Here is a 17088-nt window from a genome sequence, read left to right on the forward strand (position 1 = left end):
TCAGAGTTCATCAGAATGAGCCAGGACCTGGGTTGGATCTCCAGAGACAGCAGGGCTTTAGGCAACCCAGTGCACCATGAGCAAGTTTGTTTGCTCTTTCTCAGTCTTGGGAAATTTCTCCGCTCCTGGGCTATTCTGAAGCAAGCAGCCTAGGAAGCTTGGATAGGAACTAATTGGTCTCCCAGAGCTCGGAACCTTTCTTCTGCAGTCTTTGTAGGTTCCGGGAACGAAGGTTAGTAGGACCGGAAGTGGAGGCGGTTGGTGGGGTTGGCGGGGCTCACGGACGCAACCCGGGCGGCGGTTTGGGAACTGCGGGTGGATTTTGTGTAGTCCTCGGTCCCCTGCTGTCTGGTGGGGTCGTGGCTGGGCGAAGTTGGACAGTGCACGGAGGTAGAGGAACTAACGTCGTGCGAGCAGGACTTTCGTGACTGGGCCCATGGCCTCCTGCGCGAGCATCGATATAGAGGACGCCACGCAGCATCTGCGGGACATCCTCAAGCTGGACCGGCCCGCGGGAGGTGAGCCGGGATGGAGTGGGTGGGCTCTTGGCGAAGAGGCCGATATCTGGCGTAGATCTGAACCGTCCTCGGGTGCCGCATGTCCCTTTAGACAAGCTGTGGAGCCTCCCATTTGATTGCGGAGGACGGAGATTGAAGTCCTGGATGATCCCTGGGCATATTCAGAGAATGGCGCAGACCCCTGGGTGTTATCCCTCCACATCCTGTGCCAGAACATTCTGCCTTGTCTTTAAGTATTTTGGCTGAAGGTAATGCCCCTCCTCAGAATCCACCCAGTCCTTCTGGTTTCCTTGCCTGCCAACTCCAGTGTTTTGAGGACTGGCCCTGTGCCCCCACTCGCCATGGTTCAGAGGCCTGGTGCTGTGTCTGTTTGGCGAGTTCTGGGCCCATAGTCAAGCGATATGTTGAAGAACCTCTGTTCCCTCTCTGCAACTTGCCTTTCCCCCTAAAATATAGACTCCAGGCCTGATGTTGCTCTGAAACTGATTTTCTGACAAAAAGGGGGACAACCCCAAATCCGTGCTCTTAATAGACTGAAGGCAAATCACAGACTTTGTGGCTCTGATTAGATTAGGTTCCCCACATCTGCAAGCACATATGTTCCCAATTCATCTGAGTTTTACTTGGGCTCCTAGTATCCCTTTGGGGGCTACTCTTGCCAGAGAAGAGTTCCCAGGACAGAAAGCCGACAAAGTTATTATATAGTGTTGTTGTAAAAGAGGATTGTTTGGGTACTGTGATGAGAATGGGGGTGGTGGGGGTCGTGAGGGAGATAAAGGGCAGGTCTGAGAGGAGACTATTTAGGCTAGGTCAAATACTATAGACATGAAATTGAATGCCAGGAAAAGTACTCAAGACACTTATAGAAAGTACATAAAGGAAATAGTGTGTATGAAAACTAGATGTTTGAAAGTTGTAGTGGTTGACTGGTAATAGTAGTGTCCGTGTAGAGGCCATAATTAAGAACTGATTCTTTTCTCACACCTGTTATGCCTTCTGGGGTTACCCAGATTGCTAATGCAGGCACTGATACTCAATCCAGTGGGTTTAACTGATACACAGATAATCCATTTGCTGCCTGAGACCACTGGGTCTTTGCCTCATGCCTGCAGTGTGTGCTCCCTTTACTCATGAGGTGGTTTATGCCTCTGATGCCCACCATCAGCTGAGCAGACTATGCTCCATAGAGATTTGGTAGAGCCTGGCATAGCTAAGTGTATAGACTAGGCCCATTGTTTATCCTTATGGTAGGTTGCTTGGAAGGGAAAATAGCCAACTTATCCCTGAGCAGCTAGAAGGGATCTAGTCCTAGGGAAAGATAAAAGGGTCATTTCCTATAACTCTATTGTTTAGTGACTGGCACTTGATTTTGTTGTTGTTGTTTCAAAACAGGATTTCTCTGTGTATCTGTGGCTGCCCTGGAACATGCTCTGTAGACCAGGCTGGCTTCGAACTCATAGAGATCCACCTGTCTCTGCCTCCCAAGTGCTGGGAGTAAAGGCTAATTCTTTTTTTTTTTTTCCAAGTAACTTTTGCTTGTCTCTTTTCACTGAAGGACCTAAGACTTGTCAGACCTAAAACTATTTCATGACTGAAAACTTGGTCTTTTCTTAAAGCACCTTCTTACTAGCTTGGAGTTGAGAAAGTGGTGTTTGAATTAATGAATTTTTGAGACTTAGCCAAAAGCCAGGCATGGTGGCATTCACTTATAGTCCCAGCACTTGGGAGGTAGAGGCAGGGGAATTGTCAGTTGAAAGCCACCTCAGGCTACTTGTTGAGGCCCAATCTCAATAAAAAAGAAAAGTAAGTACATAAATGATTGAAGACATAGCTCAGTGGTAAATCAATTATCTAGCATGTGCAAAGCCCTGAGTTTCATCCCTGGTACCACCCCACCCCCCAAAAACCTAGAAACCCACTTAACATGTATGGGATGTCCAGGACTCAATCCCCAGCCCTAAGGAAGAGTGGGACCAGCCATTGCAAACATCTAAAATACCGTCGTTCCTGATTCCACACTCCACCCTACGCCCATAGCTTCTCTCCTCTTTGTCCAGTTTCCCATGTGCCTTTCCTTCTGAGTTTACCTGCCCAAGGTGGCTTGTTAACTAATTCAGTGTGTCAGGTCCCCTCTTTCCTTGAGTTAGAAACCTTTCTCCACAAACTCTCCACTGTGTTTGTCTAAGTTCTGGTATCTCACACAGATTCTCAGCTGTCTGTATGTTGCCTTGGAACAGTCAGTCCGCTAGCTACAGCTGACTATGTAAAATTTAAAACTCATCTAGAATCAAGTGTGCTAGCATATACCTGTATTTCCAGCACTTAGGAGGCTGAAGCAAGAAGATCCCAACTTCAAGGCTGTCTGAACTACACTGGAAGGCCCCGCCCCAAAAAGCGGGGGAGCAATGAGCCTTTGTGGCTCTCACTGCAGAGGGAGAGGCTGGGCAACCCAGCCTCATGAGAGGCATTTGCAGCCCTCTTTTCCCTCTGTCCTTCCCATGTTTCTGGATTGTTGATTATTTGTTTGCTTCTGTTTTGTTTTGTTTTAGACCTTTTTAAAAAATTGATGTTTGGCTGGGTGATGGTGGCGCACGCCTTTAATCCCAGTACTTGGGAGGCAGAGCCAGGTGGATCTCTGTGAGTTCGAGGCCAGCCTGGTCTATAAAGTGAGTTCCAGGAAAGGTGCAAAACTACACAGAGAAACCCTGTCTTGAAGAACCAAAAATGATATTTGTTCTGCCTGCATATATGTATGTGTACTACATGTGGGCTTGGGGCCTAAGAAGACCAGAAGAGGGTGTTGCATCCCTTGGAATTGGAGTTACACATAGATGTGAATCATCATGTGGGTGCTGAGAACGGAACCTGGTTCCTCTGCAAGAGCAACAACACAGAACCATCTCTCCTACTTCCTTCTGTTTTGTTTTGAGACAGGATTTCATTATGTAGTCTAGGCTGTCCTGAACTTCTTATAGTGTGACCCTGAGTTCACTGTCTTTCAGCTTCAGTCTCCCTGTGAGATTATAGCCACAGCACCTAGCATTTTCCATGTTTGTACGTTGCAAATACAATCACTGTGATGTCCCAAGTATCTTCATACCCTCCTTTAAGTCATGTTTGTTTACTGTTCTTAGCCAAGTATTAACTCGCCTAATTTTTTTTTCTCTTTTTTTGGGGGAGGGTGTTCAAGATCAATCCAAGGGCCTCACATATGGTAAACAAGTAAGCAAACATGCTACCCCTGAGCTGCGCCTCTAGCCCCATCAGAAGATCTTTGCTGGTTTGTACTCCTCCCACAGGTAGAAGAGTCTCATGGTCCTGCTTTCCACCATACTTATAGAATGAGGAATAACAAAGGACACCCCTTCCCCGTGGACATAAGTGTTCATGAATACTTTGTGGTCTAGAGCTATAGGAGAAGCTCATGGCAGGTAAAGAACCTTGACACCATGTCCTCTTCTTCCCCTAGGTTCCAGTGCAGAGAGCCAAAGGCCATCCAGTACTTATAATGGAGACCTCAATGGGCTCCTGGTTCCGGACCCACTCAGCTCAGGTGATGGTAACTCAACAAGCAAACCTGGTATACGGACCATGCCACCTATTAACCTGCAGGAAAAGCAGGTCATGTGAGTACCTGAGAAATAGAAATGGTGGTAATGATATCTTGGCGGTTTTTGCTTAGAAAAAGGGATAAGATTAGCATCAAGGGGGCTAGCAGCCTCTGCTTCTTCTCTTCTGGACTATCTGGGGCAAAGCACTATACCACAGTGAATTTATACTAAGAAAAGAGATGAAGACAAGCTAAAGACTGTGGAGTGGAATTAACCTGTTTGTCAGGAGGGAGGTGAGCAAGGAGAACTGTGACTATGGGACCCTGGAGCAGAGAACTGGGAATATGAGACTAGACAGACACCATCACGAGGACCTGTCCTAGAACCTCCTGCTGGGCTGTTTGGGGACAAGGGACTAGGTTTATGTGCCTCTTCCAGTTGCCTGTCTGGAGACGACAGCTCCACTTGCATCGGGATTTTGGCCAAGGAGGTGGAAATCGTGGCCAGCAGTGATTCTAGCATTTCCAGCAAGGCACGGGGGAGCAACAAGGTGAGTGCCAAGATAATGTGGTACATGTTGAAGGAGATCCTCACTCCCTCCCAGTCCCTGGATCAGGCACAAACCACGCCCAAACACCTCTTTTCACAGCAATCCTTTATTAGGCAGGGAAGAGAAGTTCAAGTGACAGCTTTCTGATTCAGGCAGAAAAACAGCAGCAAACGACCTTGCGGGTGTCATTCTAAAGAAGAGAAACAAGGAAGATCTGTGTTAGGATGGGTGAGGATGTAGTGATGTATTTTGATTGGGCATGTTAATTAGGTGAACCAAAGTGGGGCTTTTGATTGCTAGACTTTGGTACTCATCCTCAGGAATGAGTCTGGCATAAGAAAGTGTCCAAATAGGAGAGTAGATCTTGATGGCTAGCTTTAGGGATGTAATCTAACAGTTTTTAGCAAGGCAGAAGGAATGGGAGAGAAGGGCAAGGCCTGGCATAGCCTCAGCGTGGGCTAGTATCCCATCACGGGTAGTGTATGGGAGCACAGCCCTCTCTTATACATGCTTCAGTTCCTATGGGAACAGCCTTGATAACAGGTATGCCTTACTTTCAGAGACCCAGTGTTGACTTCCAGTCCTCTGTGGAAATCTCTTCTGGGAGATGTCAGTGGGTGCTGGGCTTATACCTGTGGCCTATCCTGTCCTCGGAATTGTTACCTACTCCGGCCCTCAGCTTCTCCAACCTTCCTTATTCTGAGTTCTCAGGTGAAAATCCAGCCTGTCGCCAAGTACGACTGGGAGCAGAAATACTACTATGGCAACCTGATTGCAGTGTCTAACTCCTTCTTGGCCTATGCCATTAGGGGTGAGTAAGGAGGGCAAAAGGGAGTGTTCTGCTACAAGTCCCAGAGATGCAGGTTTAGCGTCAGCCCACTCGGGTGCTAGGGGTGCAATAGAAGGTTTTCCAGGCTTCCTTGCCGGCTTGCTGGGCTGGGGGAGATGATTAGGAAAACCAGGCTTGTTACTGAGATGATAGCGGTGAGGTAGGCAAGGGCGGGCGGGGCTCCTGTGCTGCTGCCTGGCTCAGGGTGCTCGCTCGCTCAGATTCTCGCCTTCTCTAATTCCAGCTGCCAACAATGGCTCGGCAATGGTGCGTGTGATCAGTGTCAGTACTTCAGAGCGGACCCTGCTCAAGGGTTTCACAGGCAGTGTGGCTGATCTGGCCTTCGCACACCTCAACTCTCCACAGCTTGCCTGCCTGGATGAGGCTGGCAATCTCTTTGTGTGGCGCTTGGCTCTGGTTAAGGGTAAAATTCAGTATCCATTCCCTGGCAGGGGACTGAAGAAGTGGAGCTGGGCCAGGGCTGGGCCAGGGCTGGGGCCGCTAGGGATACTTGGTCATCCACCTGCTCAAGCCTTAACTCCCTGCTCAGAGAAGAGATTTTAGTCCATATCCGGCAGCCAGAGGGCACACCCCTGAACCACTTCCGGAGGATCATCTGGTGCCCCTTCATCCCTGAGGAGAGTGAGGACTGTTGTGAGGACAGTAGCCCAACAGTGGCCCTGCTGCACGAAGACCGGGTGAGGGGACTGGTGTGGTGAAGGGGAGGTGAGCTGCCAGACTATGCCCAGGGACTGAATACCGCCCTGTGCCCTAGGCTGAGGTGTGGGACCTGGATATGCTGCGCTCCAGCCACAGCACCTGGCCTGTGGATGTCAGCCAGATCAAGCAGGGCTTCATTGTGGTGAAAGGCCATAGCACGGTAGGCCTGCAGCTGATTGCCTCTCTGCCTTTCCCTCTTCCTGGGCCCTTCATCGAGTCCCCGTCTCCATAGCTGCCCAAGTGGCTTTGCCAGTGTGTTGCCAGTGGGGGTGCTGAACACAAATTGGTTCTCACTTGTACAGTTCACGCCTAATCTAGCTGTGCCCTGAAGGACTAGTTTTCTCCGCAGTGCCTACCCCCTTTATTCAGTCACATAGAAGTGTGAGTCTGCTGTCGGTCAGCCCAGCTCACTACCATCCTCATCTAGGAAGGGCTCATTCCTACCTCTGGTCAGGAGGAGAAGCAAAGCTTTAAACAGTTTTTTGGTGGTGGTGGTTTGTTTGGGTTTTTTTGAGACAGAGTTCATCTTTGTAGCCATGGCTGTTCTGAACTTTTGGGGTTCTTTTCAGTGCCTAAGTGAAGGAGCCCTTTCTCCTGATGGGACTGTCCTGGCTACTGCAAGCCATGACGGCTTTGTCAAGTTCTGGCAGATCTACATTGAAGGTCAGGATGAACCAAGGTAAGGCAAGACCTGAAAGACCCTCCTCTCTGCGCCCTGACTGGAAAGTTGGACAGTTCATTCACTCAGGCCCCTTGTCTGTCTGCTTATAGGTGTCTGCATGAATGGAAGCCTCATGATGGACGGCCCCTTTCTTGCCTCTTATTCTGTGATAACCATAAGAAACAGGATCCTGAGTGAGTGAGTGGGTAGGCACAGTAGGTGGCGGGCTTGTTCATGGGCTCCTAGCAGGTAACCAGTTAGTGCCTTGTTGCTTTTCAGGGTCCCATTCTGGAGGTTCCTCATTACTGGCGCTGACCAGAATCGGGAGCTGAAGATGTGGTGCACAGTGTCCTGGACCTGCCTGCAAACCATTCGGTAAACTAGAGTTAGGGACTGAGGATAGGCCAGGGATACGGCTTCTTTGAATTCTCAGTCTTACGCAGTCTGCTTCTTGGCTTCCTAGGTTCTCCCCAGATATCTTCAGTTCAGTGAGTGTACCTCCCAGCCTCAAGGTTTGCCTGGACCTCTCAGCAGAGTATCTGATTCTCAGTGATGTGCAACGCAAGGTGGGCTGCCGTGGCGGTGCACGGGAAGAGCTGGTATCGATCGCTGGGAGGGCAGGGATATGTGACATAGCCACAGCCTCCCAGCCTCGGTTCAGTACGGGATGTGCTTCTCACACACACACAGGTCCTCTATGTGATGGAGCTGCTCCAGAACCAAGACGAGGGCCGGGCTTGCTTTAGCTCTATCTCTGAGTTCCTGCTCACCCACCCTGTGCTCAGCTTTGGCATCCAGGTTGTGAGTCGCTGCCGGCTGCGGCACACCGAGGTGCTTCCTGCTGAGGAGGAGAACGACAGTCTGGGTGCTGGTGAGGTGCCCCAGGGTTAGGGCTATTTGTTAGTATGTGGGAAGAGTCCTGGCCCAGAAGAGCAGTGCTTAATGATCCACGCTGTCCTTTCAGAGAGTTCCCACGGAGCTAGTGCCATGGAATCTACAGCTGGTGTGCTTATCAAGCTCTTTTGTGTGCATACTAAGTGAGTGTCAGGGAGACCCAACGCGTCCTGTCTATGTCTCCCTACCCTACTGGCCCTGGCTTGTTTGAGTGTTCTCTTTTCCTCCATTCTTGTTCTTTAGGGCACTACAAGATGTGCAGATCCGCTTCCAGCCACAGCTGAACCCTGATGTGGTGGCTCCACTCCCTGCCCACACCGCTCACGAGGACTTCAGTGAGTGCGGGAGTAGAAGGGAAGCAGGTCACACTGGCATGGTTCTGAGATCTGACTCAAGTAGCTTTCCCAACAGCATTTGGAGAGTCTCGACCAGAACTAGGCTCTGAGGGGCTAGCTTCAGCTGCTCATGGGTCTCAGCCTGACCTCCGACGCATCGTGGAACTTCCTGCACCTGCAGACTTCCTCAGTCTGAGCAGTGAGACCAAGCCTAAGTTGATGACACCTGATGCTTTCATGACGCCCACCGCTTCCCTGCAGCAGGTACTTCCTCAGTGAGGAGAGGCTTGGTAATGTTCCATTACCAGCCGTAGTGCTCATTCTCTGCATCTTCCCAGATCTCTGCATCCCCTAGCAGTAGCAGTAGCAGCAGCAGCAGCAGCAGTAGCAGCAGCAGCAGCAGCAGCAGCTCCCTGACAGCTGTGTCTGCTGTGAGTAGCTCCTCAGCCGTGGACCCCTCCTTGACCAGGTAAGACAAACACTGGGTAATGGCAGGATTTAGTACCAGATTGTGACGAATCACAGTAGCTGTTGCCCATCTTTCTGCCAGTAGGCCACCCGAGGAGCTGACCTTGAGTCCCAAGCTGCAGCTGGATGGCAGTCTGACAATAAACAGCAGCAGCAGCCTACAGACAAGCCCTCGAAGCCTCCTTCCTGGGCTGCTCCCAGGCCCAGCTGACAAATTGACTCCCAAGGGACCTGGGCAGGTGTGTGGTGTGTGTGTGTGTGTGTGTGTGTGTGTGTGTGTGTGTGAGAGAGAGAGAGAGAGAGAGAGAGAGAGAGAGAGAGAGAGACACACACACACACACACACACACACACACACACACACACACACACTGATACAGGGCGGGGGGCGGCAGGGGGGATGTAAAGTACCGGGTAGCAGATAGAGGGCAATGGGGAAGATTGGAGCTCTCTGTTCTTACATACGTTTCCTGGTGACCCTGCTTGGCCTTGGGGGCTTCATGTTTCCCCAAAGGTTATAAAAGCTTTTCATGTTCCTTGGAGTGCATCTCCTCAGCCTCCCGATACCCTCCTTGTGAATTGTGGCCCTGCTTTTCATTTGCATCTCTCTTCCCTGTTGTTCTGTCTCACCACTACAGTACCAGTACCTTGTCTCTGTGCCTCTTACCCCTTATTACTTCATCTTTGGCCCTTCTCAGGTATCTACAGCTGCCTCTGCACTATCCTTGGACTTGCAGGAAGTGGAGCCTCTGGGGCTGCCCCAGGCCTCTCCCAGTCGCACCCGTTCCCCCGATGTGATCTCCTCAGCATCCACTGCCCTGTCTCAGGACATCCCTGAAATCGCATCTGAGGCCCTGTCCCGGGGCTTTGGCTCCTCTGTTCCTGAGGGCCTCATTGAGCCAGACAGTATGGCCTCAGCTGCTTCAGCACTACACTTACTGTCTCCTCGGCCCAGGCAAGGCCCTGAGCTTGGCTCTCAGCTTGGCTTGGATGGAGGCCCTGGGGATGGGGATCGGCATAGTACCCCCTCCCTACTGGAAGCAGCCTTGACCCAGGAGGTTGCAACCCCTGACAGTCAAGTCTGGCCTACAGCACCTGACATTACTCGTGAGACTTGTAGTACCTTGGCAGAAAGGTGAGATGCTCAGAAGGGGGAAAGTATGCTTGTGGGAGGGGCATTAGGATTATCCACACTGAGTGTTTCCTTAGCCCCAGGAATGGCCTCCAGGAAAAGCACAAAAGCCTGGCCTTCCACCGGCCACCTTACCACCTACTGCAGCAACATGACAATCAGGACACCAGTGCTGAGCAGAGGTGAGTCCCGACCCGCGCTGCGCTTTTTCTCTAATGAAGGAGGGCCAGCTGGTGAGCAGGCACTTAGCCTTCCCTCCTTCCACAGTGACCATGACGATGAAGTTGCCAGCCTTGCTTCTGCTGCAGGGGGTTTTGGCAGCAAAATTCCTACTCCACGGCTGCCTGCCAAGGATTGGAAGGCCAAGGGATCCCCTCGGACTTCACCCAAGCTCAAGAGGAAAAGCAAGAAGGATGATGGGTAGGAGGGTTCTGGGACTGGGACCAGGGGTGGTCTCTAAGCTGCCTGATGTGACCTTCAGCGCTCCTTGCCTATGTAGGGATTCAGCTGTAGGATCCCGGCTCACAGAGCACCAGGTATGTAAGGGAGCACCTTTCTATCCAGGGGACCCATCCCACCAGGGGGGAGGGACTTTAAGCTATTCCTTTTTATGGTGGGTGAAGATAGAAGGGCAGGCATTGTGTTAATTTATCAGTGCTTCTGGCAGGTGGCAGAGCCCCCTGAGGACTGGCCAGCTCTAATTTGGCAGCAGCAAAGAGAGTTGGCAGAACTATGGCACAACCAAGAAGAGCTGCTACAGCGTCTCTGTGCCCAACTTGAGGGTCTACAGAACACTGTCACTGACCACGTAGAGCGTGCCCTGGAGACCCGGCATGAGCAAGAGCGTATCCTTGGGTAGTGGCACAGCTTGGCAGTATGGCAGAGCAGCATTCTTGTCATAGGAAATGCGTAGGTCCTGCTGTAGGCCTGTTCCTTAGCTTCACCACAGAGCGGCGGCTGGAACGAGCACTGGCTGAGGGGCAGCAGCGGGGTGGGCAGCTGCAGGAGCAGCTGACGCAGCAGCTATCCCAGGCCTTGTCTTCAGCTCTGGCTGGGCGCCTAGAACGCAGTATAAGGGATGAAATCAAGAAGACAGTTCCTCCATGTGAGTTGTTCATGAGATTTCTTTTTGGGTGGGCCATGTGGGTGTAGGAAGCTTGTACACTTCTTCTGGTTCCATCTGTCTTTCATAGGTGTCTCCAGAAGTCTGGAGCCTGTGGCTGGTCAACTAAGCAACTCAGTGGCTTCCAAACTTACAGTTGTGGAAGGCAGCATGAAAGAGAACATCGCTAAGCTCCTCAAGTCAAAGGTGATGATAGAGGGCCCAAGAGGGCAAGTGTGGTTAGGCAGGCCAGATTGGACTCAGGCTTTCAACTTGACCCCTCCTTATATTCTAGAACTTGACAGATGCCATTGCCCGAGCAGCTGCAGACACATTACAGGGCCCAATGCAGGCTGCCTACCGGGAAGCCTTCCAGAGTGTGGTACTGCCAGCTTTTGAGAAGAGTTGCCAGGCTATGTTCCAGCAAATCAATGACAGCTTTAGGCTGGGTACACAGGAATGTGAGTGGCGTCATAAACCCCAAAGTGGGAAGAATGGTTGTACTCTGCTGTCCTTCCTTTTACAATATCTGTTGTCATCCTTTAGATTTGCAGCAGCTGGAGAGTCACATGAAGAGCCGGAAGGCACGTGAACAGGAAGCCAGGGAGCCTGTGCTGGCCCAGCTTCGGGGCCTGGTCAACACACTGCAGAGTGCCACTGAGCAGATGGCTGCCACTGTGTCTAGCAGTGTTCGGGCAGAGGTGCAACACCAGCTGCATGTGGCTGTGGGCAGGTGTGTGGGCAGGGCTCTGGGGGAGTGGTAGGTTTAGGAAGGGTCAGAATGGGCTTCTTACCCACCTCATTGGCTCACTTCCCTTTGCAGCTTACAGGAGTCAATTTTAGCACAAGTACAACGTATTGTTAAGGGTGAAGTAAGTGTGGCACTTAAGGAGCAACAGGCCACCGTCACTTCCAGCATCATGCAGGCCATGCGTTCAGCTGCTGGCACACCTGTCCCTTCTGCCCACCTTGACTGCCAGGCCCAACAAGCCCATATCTTGCAGTTACTGCAGCAGGGCCACCTCAATCAGGCCTTCCAGCAGGTATGACAGTGTTCGGCGTAGTAATCCCCCGACAAAGATGTCTCCTGATGAGGTCTGCATATCATATGCCCACTTCCCCAGCAGGCTCTGGACTGACTCTCTGGCAGACTGGTTCTCTGGCTTTCTAAGCCATTGCCCCTATTGTTCTGTCATGCTAGACCATTTTCTTCCTACCTCAGCCCGCATTTCCTCGTGACCACATTTCTCAGGAAAACTTTGTAATCTTCTTTTCTTTTCTTTTTCCTATCTCTTTTTTTTTTTTTTTTTTTTAAAGATTTGTTTTATTATGTATACAGTGTTCTGTTTGCATATACACCTGCAGGTCAGAAGAGGGCACCAGATCTCATTATAGATGATTGTGAGCCACCATGTGGTTGTTGGAAATTGAACTCAGAACCTCTGGAAGAACAACCAGTGTTCTTAACCGTTGAGCCATCTCTCCAGCCCATAATCTGGTTTTCTAAAGTGACTTTACAGTCCTGTCAGAGCCTCTGAACATCACTTTTGGTTTAGAATCTGACTTTGGTCTTCTGTCCTTAGGCCGTACACCCCAGATAAGCAGGCATTCCATCCTAGTGTTAGGTATAAGTATGCTCCCTTGTTCTACTCCCAGGCCCTGACAGCCGCTGATCTCAACCTGGTGCTGTATGTGTGTGAAACTGTGGACCCAGCCCAGGTTTTTGGGCAGCCGCCCTGTCCACTATCCCAGCCTGTGCTCCTTTCCCTAATCCAGCAGCTGGCGTCTGACCTTGGAACTAGAAGTGACCTCAAGCTCAGGTGAGTGGGGCAGTCAGGGACCAGAAGACAAGCAAGAGGTAGGGACAGAGAGAGCAGCTTGAAGCAGACATCCACTCTTACCTGACTCCCATCCCTAATTTTTCTATCCATATGAGGCTTAGAAACTGTCTTTGTCATTATCCCTCTGGGCTTCAGTACCACTAGGGGGCACTCCTACCTGTCAGCATCCAGCTATAGCCTGTCCTTTCCCCTGCCCCCAGCTATTTAGAAGAGGCTGTGATGCACCTGGACCACAGCGATCCCATCACTCGAGACCACATGGGCTCTGTCATGGCCCAGGTACGCCAGAAGCTCTTCCAGTTCCTGCAGGCTGATCCACACAACTCACTTGGCAAAGCTGCCCGGCGTCTCAGCCTGATGTTACATGGCCTTGCGACCCCTAGCCTCCCTTAGCTGTTTAAACAGAGATGGGGTGACACTGAAGGACAGTGTGCAGGTCTAGGCCAAGACCATGCCTGCTGGTTACCTGCTCAGACCTCTATCTCCAGTGTTGGGAGGGAAGTAGGGGGCAGGACACACTGGTAGTGGTCTACTGATTGTGGTAACCAGCCGGGTTAGGCTGGGCCCAGGGTAGGTATTGTGCCTTCTTGGGTCCTGCCATGCCTGAAGCATGACCCCAAGATCGTGATACCACTTGAGTTGAATTTTCCATGTTCCTTTTTACCTCTAATTTGGATCTTTTTGTTTTTGAAAAACATTGAGAAATTCAATTAAAGGCTTTTGGAATAAAACAAAGTATGTGTATGGTTTTGATTTGTCATTGATGTGACTAACTGTTCTCTCCTCCATCTGGGAAATCTGTCTAAACCAGCCCACCCTGGGGGTACCCTGGCACCCATTGTCATCTGATAAACTGTCTACTCATATCTCCCCTGTCCAATTCAGGCAAAGCTCCTAGAGCCAGCTCAGTGTCAACATGTCTCCTCCCTAGGTAATTTTGCCCTCTGGGGTCCTTCCTTGCTCCCCTGCCAATCTGGATACTGGAGGTGGGGCTGACAGCTGGGATGAGGCCCCGCCTCCAGCTCCCATCCAATCAGGATCCCTTCCTCCGGGGGCTGGGCCCACAGGCAGCTCTCCAAGCCTCTAGCTCCTGCACTAGGCTTACAGCCAGGGATGATGTGCTACTGCTGCCACTGCCACTGGCGCTGCCGCCGCTGTCAGCGGCTACCCTGTGCCCTGACACTGTTGCTGCTGCTGCCACTGGGTGAGTGTGAGCAGCCTGGGCCCAGGCTGCAACCCTTCTTGCAGGTCTTAGACTGGATATGGAGTGTTGGAGCAAAGGGTCAGGGTGGAGACCAACAGTAAGAGCTCTGGGAAGTGTGATAGTGGCTTCAGGGTGGACAGTGTCCTGCAAACAGCTCAGTGTGGGAGAAGAACTTCTAAATTCTGACAGTGGGAGTTTGTGGCCCCTAGTAAAACTCATAAAACTCAGGCCATGGATCCCTGGGCTTAGAGTGACTCTCTTTGGTCCCCACCCTGCTTGCTCGGCGTCACTTGTCTTTGGGGGAGACACTGGGGGTGCCAGCTGAAGCTCATGAAAACTGCAGGAAGACTGCCTTCTGCCCGAAACTTCATGTTCCAGACCCTATACCCCTGAATCCCTGTCTTTGACCGAGAGCCCCAGAAACTGGAGAAGGAGCTGAGCTCTGGACCCAACACCCCCTACCTGTTCCCACATCTCATACCTCCATGTGCATCACAGTCCAGATCCTATCTTGAGAGTCAAGACAAGTGATTTTCAGATACCCTGAAGTTCCCTGGGGGGCACCTCTTTCACGCTGAGTCATGTCCCCAGAGCACTACCAGGTAAACAAGGTCCTGGCTCATTCTCTCAACCATTCTCCATTCCCACCCATTCCTAGTCTTTGTACCCCCTCTAGCTGTGGCCTCTGAGGGCCTAAACCGCTGTGATACCATATACCAAGGCTTTGCCGAGTGTCTCATCCGCCTGGGGGACGGCATGGGCCGTGGAGGCGAGCTACAGACCATCTGCAGGTACCAGCAGGTGGGAGGCAGTGGGCCGGTGGGAGGCACCAATCAATAATCTGGACCACTGGGGCAGCAACCTCAGGGCCTTGACTCTCTTCCCACTCTGAAGTCTGCTCTGACTCCCCTAACCCCATTCTGTAACAGATCCTGGAATGACTTCCATGCCTGTGCTTCTCGGGTCCTGTCGGGCTGCCCAGAGGAGGCTGCTGCAGTATGGGAGTCCCTGCAGCAAGAAGCTCGCCGTGCCCCCCACCCAGATAACTTGCACGTCCTCTGTGGCGTCCCCGTCAGTGTTCGGGAGATGGTTGCTGGCCCAGAGACCAACCAGGAGACACTACGGGCCACAGCTCCAGCCCCAGCCCCTTCCTTATTTGCCGCTGCTCTGGCACTTGCCTGCCTCCTGGGGCCTCTGGCCTAAACAGTCTGGTTGGCTAGCCAACAGTGCCCTTGCCTCCCATCACTGCATGCAGTGGCCGCTGTGTGGGCTCTGCAGAATGTGCACAATTTCCATTAAAGGTATTTATATTTGCATCAAGCTGGTTTCTTTCTCCTAGCTGAGGCCCTCTTGGCAAAGGCAGGGGACCCCAGAAGCCGACCCTAGCATGGAATGGGTGTGACTCAGGACCTCCACAAGGGACTCCACATTCATCCTTACAAACATTTATTTTGTGATGGCAGCATTGAAGTTTCTTTCCATTACACTATAGATCCCAGGAGTACCTTGGGTCCCAAGAGCTCTAGTAGAGACTAAGATCTGCCGGAATGCACAGCCCTTTTGGGCCTTCCCAACCCAGCAGGGATCGGGGGTGGGGATCCAGTGGGGTTCAGAACTCACCCCTAGTGGCTAAGTGAGGTCTTTCTCAGGCTCCTTGTAGCCTCCTGATGCCTTACCTGTACCCACCTCTGCTAAACTATCACCTCAGCCTTCAAGACATGTGCAGACTCAGTGCTCAGTCTTCTCTTCTGAGGTCTGGACTGGACTGTCCAAAGAGAAACCCACCCAGAAGCCCCCATCTGAGTCCACATGCAAACCCCTGACAGGATCTGAAGTTATACACGTTGAAGCCATAACGAGGGGTGGGTGGTCTGGCTCCTGCTCTCCAGAGGCTTGCTCTTAGGGGTTTGCAGTGAAGACACAAAATTATTCAAGAAGGTGTTTTAGAAGCAATAAAATGAGAAAATATGTAGTATGGGGAGAGCCCCTTTTCATTCCAGTGGGGCCAGAAGAACGGAAGGTTAACACTATGTCTTTTTTTTTTTAAGATAGGGCCTTCTTTTGTAGTTCTAACTAGCCTAGATTTCACTACGTAGACCAGGCTGGCCTCAAACTTGGAGTGATATTCCTGCCTCTACCTTGGTGCTGGGATTGCAGGCATATGCTGCCATTCCTAGCCTTAAATGCTATGACTTGTGGACTTTGCCATGGATTCTTCATTGGCTTCTATTAGTCACTCCCTCTACTTTCTGGGTTGAGAAACTGATGCTTATGTTAAGCTCCTTCCCTCTTACCTACAAGGTCCTGCATAAACCAGTTCTGTATTCCTGCAGAACCAGCTCTACCTACACAGTCCTTGAGGACAGGAAGTAGCACATGGGACATGATAGGCCATATGGACAGCAACCTTCCAAGTGGTTTGGAAAGGCTAGGCTAAGTACTTGCCACTCAAGCATTCGGACCTCAGTTTGACCTGTAGGACCTAGGTAAAAAGTCAGTGTGGTGGCATGCACTTTCAGCCTTGAGAAGGCAGAAACAAGTGAATCTCTGGGGCTTGCTGGAGAGCCAGCCTAGCCTAATCTGTGAGCTCTAGGCCACCAAGAAAACCTATCTCAGAGAACAATGTAAATGCCACCTGAGGAATGACACCAGGGTTGACTTTGGTGAAAACACACACACACACACACACACACACACACACACACACACACACACACACGGCAGGCCAGTGAGACAGCTTGGCACTCAGAGAGTAAAGCCATATGGTAGAAGGAGAGATCTGACTCTGATGAGTTATCCTCTGACCTCCACATAAGAACTGTTGTATGTGTGCACATGTACTCGTGTATAAGGAAATAAGGTGACAGGTGGTGGTATCACACACCTTTAATCCTAGCACTCAGGAGGCAGAAGCAGGTGGATCTCTGTGAGTTTAAGGCCTTCTTGGTCTACAGAGCAAGTTCCAGGACAACCAGGATTACACAGAGAAATCCTATCTCAAAATAAAAACAAAACCCCAGCAAAACAAAAACAAGCTGGGGGGTTGGGGATTTAGCTCAGTGGTAGAGCGCTTGCCTAGCAAGAGCAAGGACCTGGGTTCGATCCTCAGCTCCACCAAAAACAACAACAACAACAAAAAACAAGCTGGGCAATGGTGGTGCACGCCTTTAATCCCAGCACTTGGGAAGCAGAGCCAGGTGATCTCTATGAGTTCGAGGCCAGCTTGGGCTACCAAGTGAGTTCCAGGAAAGGCGCAAAGCTACATAGGGAAACCCTATCTCGAA

At 51.3% G+C, this 17088-nt stretch overlaps 2 protein-coding genes across 4 annotated transcripts; both read left to right on the forward strand.

Moving 5' to 3' along the window:
* Positions 1 to 235: 235 nt before the first annotated feature.
* Positions 236 to 13351, forward strand: Edc4 (enhancer of mRNA decapping 4). 2 transcript variants are annotated; one of them, XM_036187927.1, is made up of 29 exons: positions 236 to 518; positions 3988 to 4144; positions 4508 to 4619; positions 5331 to 5430; positions 5693 to 5882; positions 5999 to 6146; positions 6224 to 6328; positions 6738 to 6847; positions 6940 to 7023; positions 7109 to 7204; positions 7293 to 7395; positions 7520 to 7700; positions 7794 to 7866; positions 7967 to 8058; positions 8135 to 8322; positions 8397 to 8527; positions 8612 to 8765; positions 9224 to 9660; positions 9735 to 9839; positions 9925 to 10077; positions 10157 to 10193; positions 10325 to 10502; positions 10607 to 10762; positions 10851 to 10966; positions 11055 to 11220; positions 11306 to 11492; positions 11583 to 11802; positions 12416 to 12579; positions 12801 to 13351. In XM_036187927.1, the coding sequence occupies exons 1-29, from the start codon at positions 437 to 439 to the stop codon at positions 12991 to 12993; spliced, it is 4218 nt and encodes a 1405-aa protein (XP_036043820.1). In that variant the 5' UTR covers positions 236 to 436; the 3' UTR covers positions 12994 to 13351. The 2 variants fall into 2 exon arrangements, with proteins under 2 accessions (XP_036043820.1, XP_036043819.1); XM_036187926.1 differs by having other exon boundaries at positions 252 to 518; positions 8609 to 8765; positions 12801 to 13335.
* A 39-nt stretch (positions 13352 to 13390) lies between these two features.
* Nrn1l (neuritin 1 like) lies at positions 13391 to 15120 on the forward strand. 2 transcript variants are annotated; one of them, XM_036187930.1, is made up of 3 exons: positions 13391 to 13804; positions 14481 to 14595; positions 14734 to 15120. In XM_036187930.1, exons 1-3 carry the CDS (start codon positions 13714 to 13716, stop codon positions 15005 to 15007), a joined length of 480 nt encoding a protein of 159 aa, XP_036043823.1. In that variant the 5' UTR covers positions 13391 to 13713; the 3' UTR covers positions 15008 to 15120. The 2 variants fall into 2 exon arrangements, with proteins under 2 accessions (XP_036043823.1, XP_036043822.1); XM_036187929.1 differs by having other exon boundaries at positions 14463 to 14595; positions 14734 to 15118.
* Positions 15121 to 17088: the final 1968 nt, after the last annotated feature.

The sequence above is a fragment of the Onychomys torridus genome, chromosome 5 (genome assembly GCF_903995425.1).
Source record: "Onychomys torridus chromosome 5, mOncTor1.1, whole genome shotgun sequence".
NCBI lineage: Eukaryota > Metazoa > Chordata > Mammalia > Rodentia > Cricetidae > Onychomys > Onychomys torridus.

Bases quoted from the DNA above. Each gene is read 5' to 3' on its own strand.
- Edc4 (XM_036187926.1), top strand. From the start codon at position 437: ATGGCCTCCTGCGCGAGCATCGATATAGAGGACGCCACGCAGCATCTG. The intron at 10,503-10,606 runs GTATCCTTGGGT...GCTTCACCACAG, and splicing joins GACCCGGCATGAGCAAGAGC to AGCGGCGGCTGGAACGAGCA. The intron at 11,803-12,415 runs GTATGACAGTGT...TTCTACTCCCAG, and splicing joins TCAATCAGGCCTTCCAGCAG to GCCCTGACAGCCGCTGATCT.
- Nrn1l (XM_036187929.1), top strand. From the start codon at position 13,714: ATGATGTGCTACTGCTGCCACTGCCACTGGCGCTGCCGCCGCTGTCAG. The intron at 13,805-14,462 runs GTGAGTGTGAGC...ACCCATTCCTAG, and splicing joins GTTGCTGCTGCTGCCACTGG to TCTTTGTACCCCCTCTAGCT. The intron at 14,596-14,733 runs GTACCAGCAGGT...ATTCTGTAACAG, and splicing joins GAGCTACAGACCATCTGCAG to ATCCTGGAATGACTTCCATG.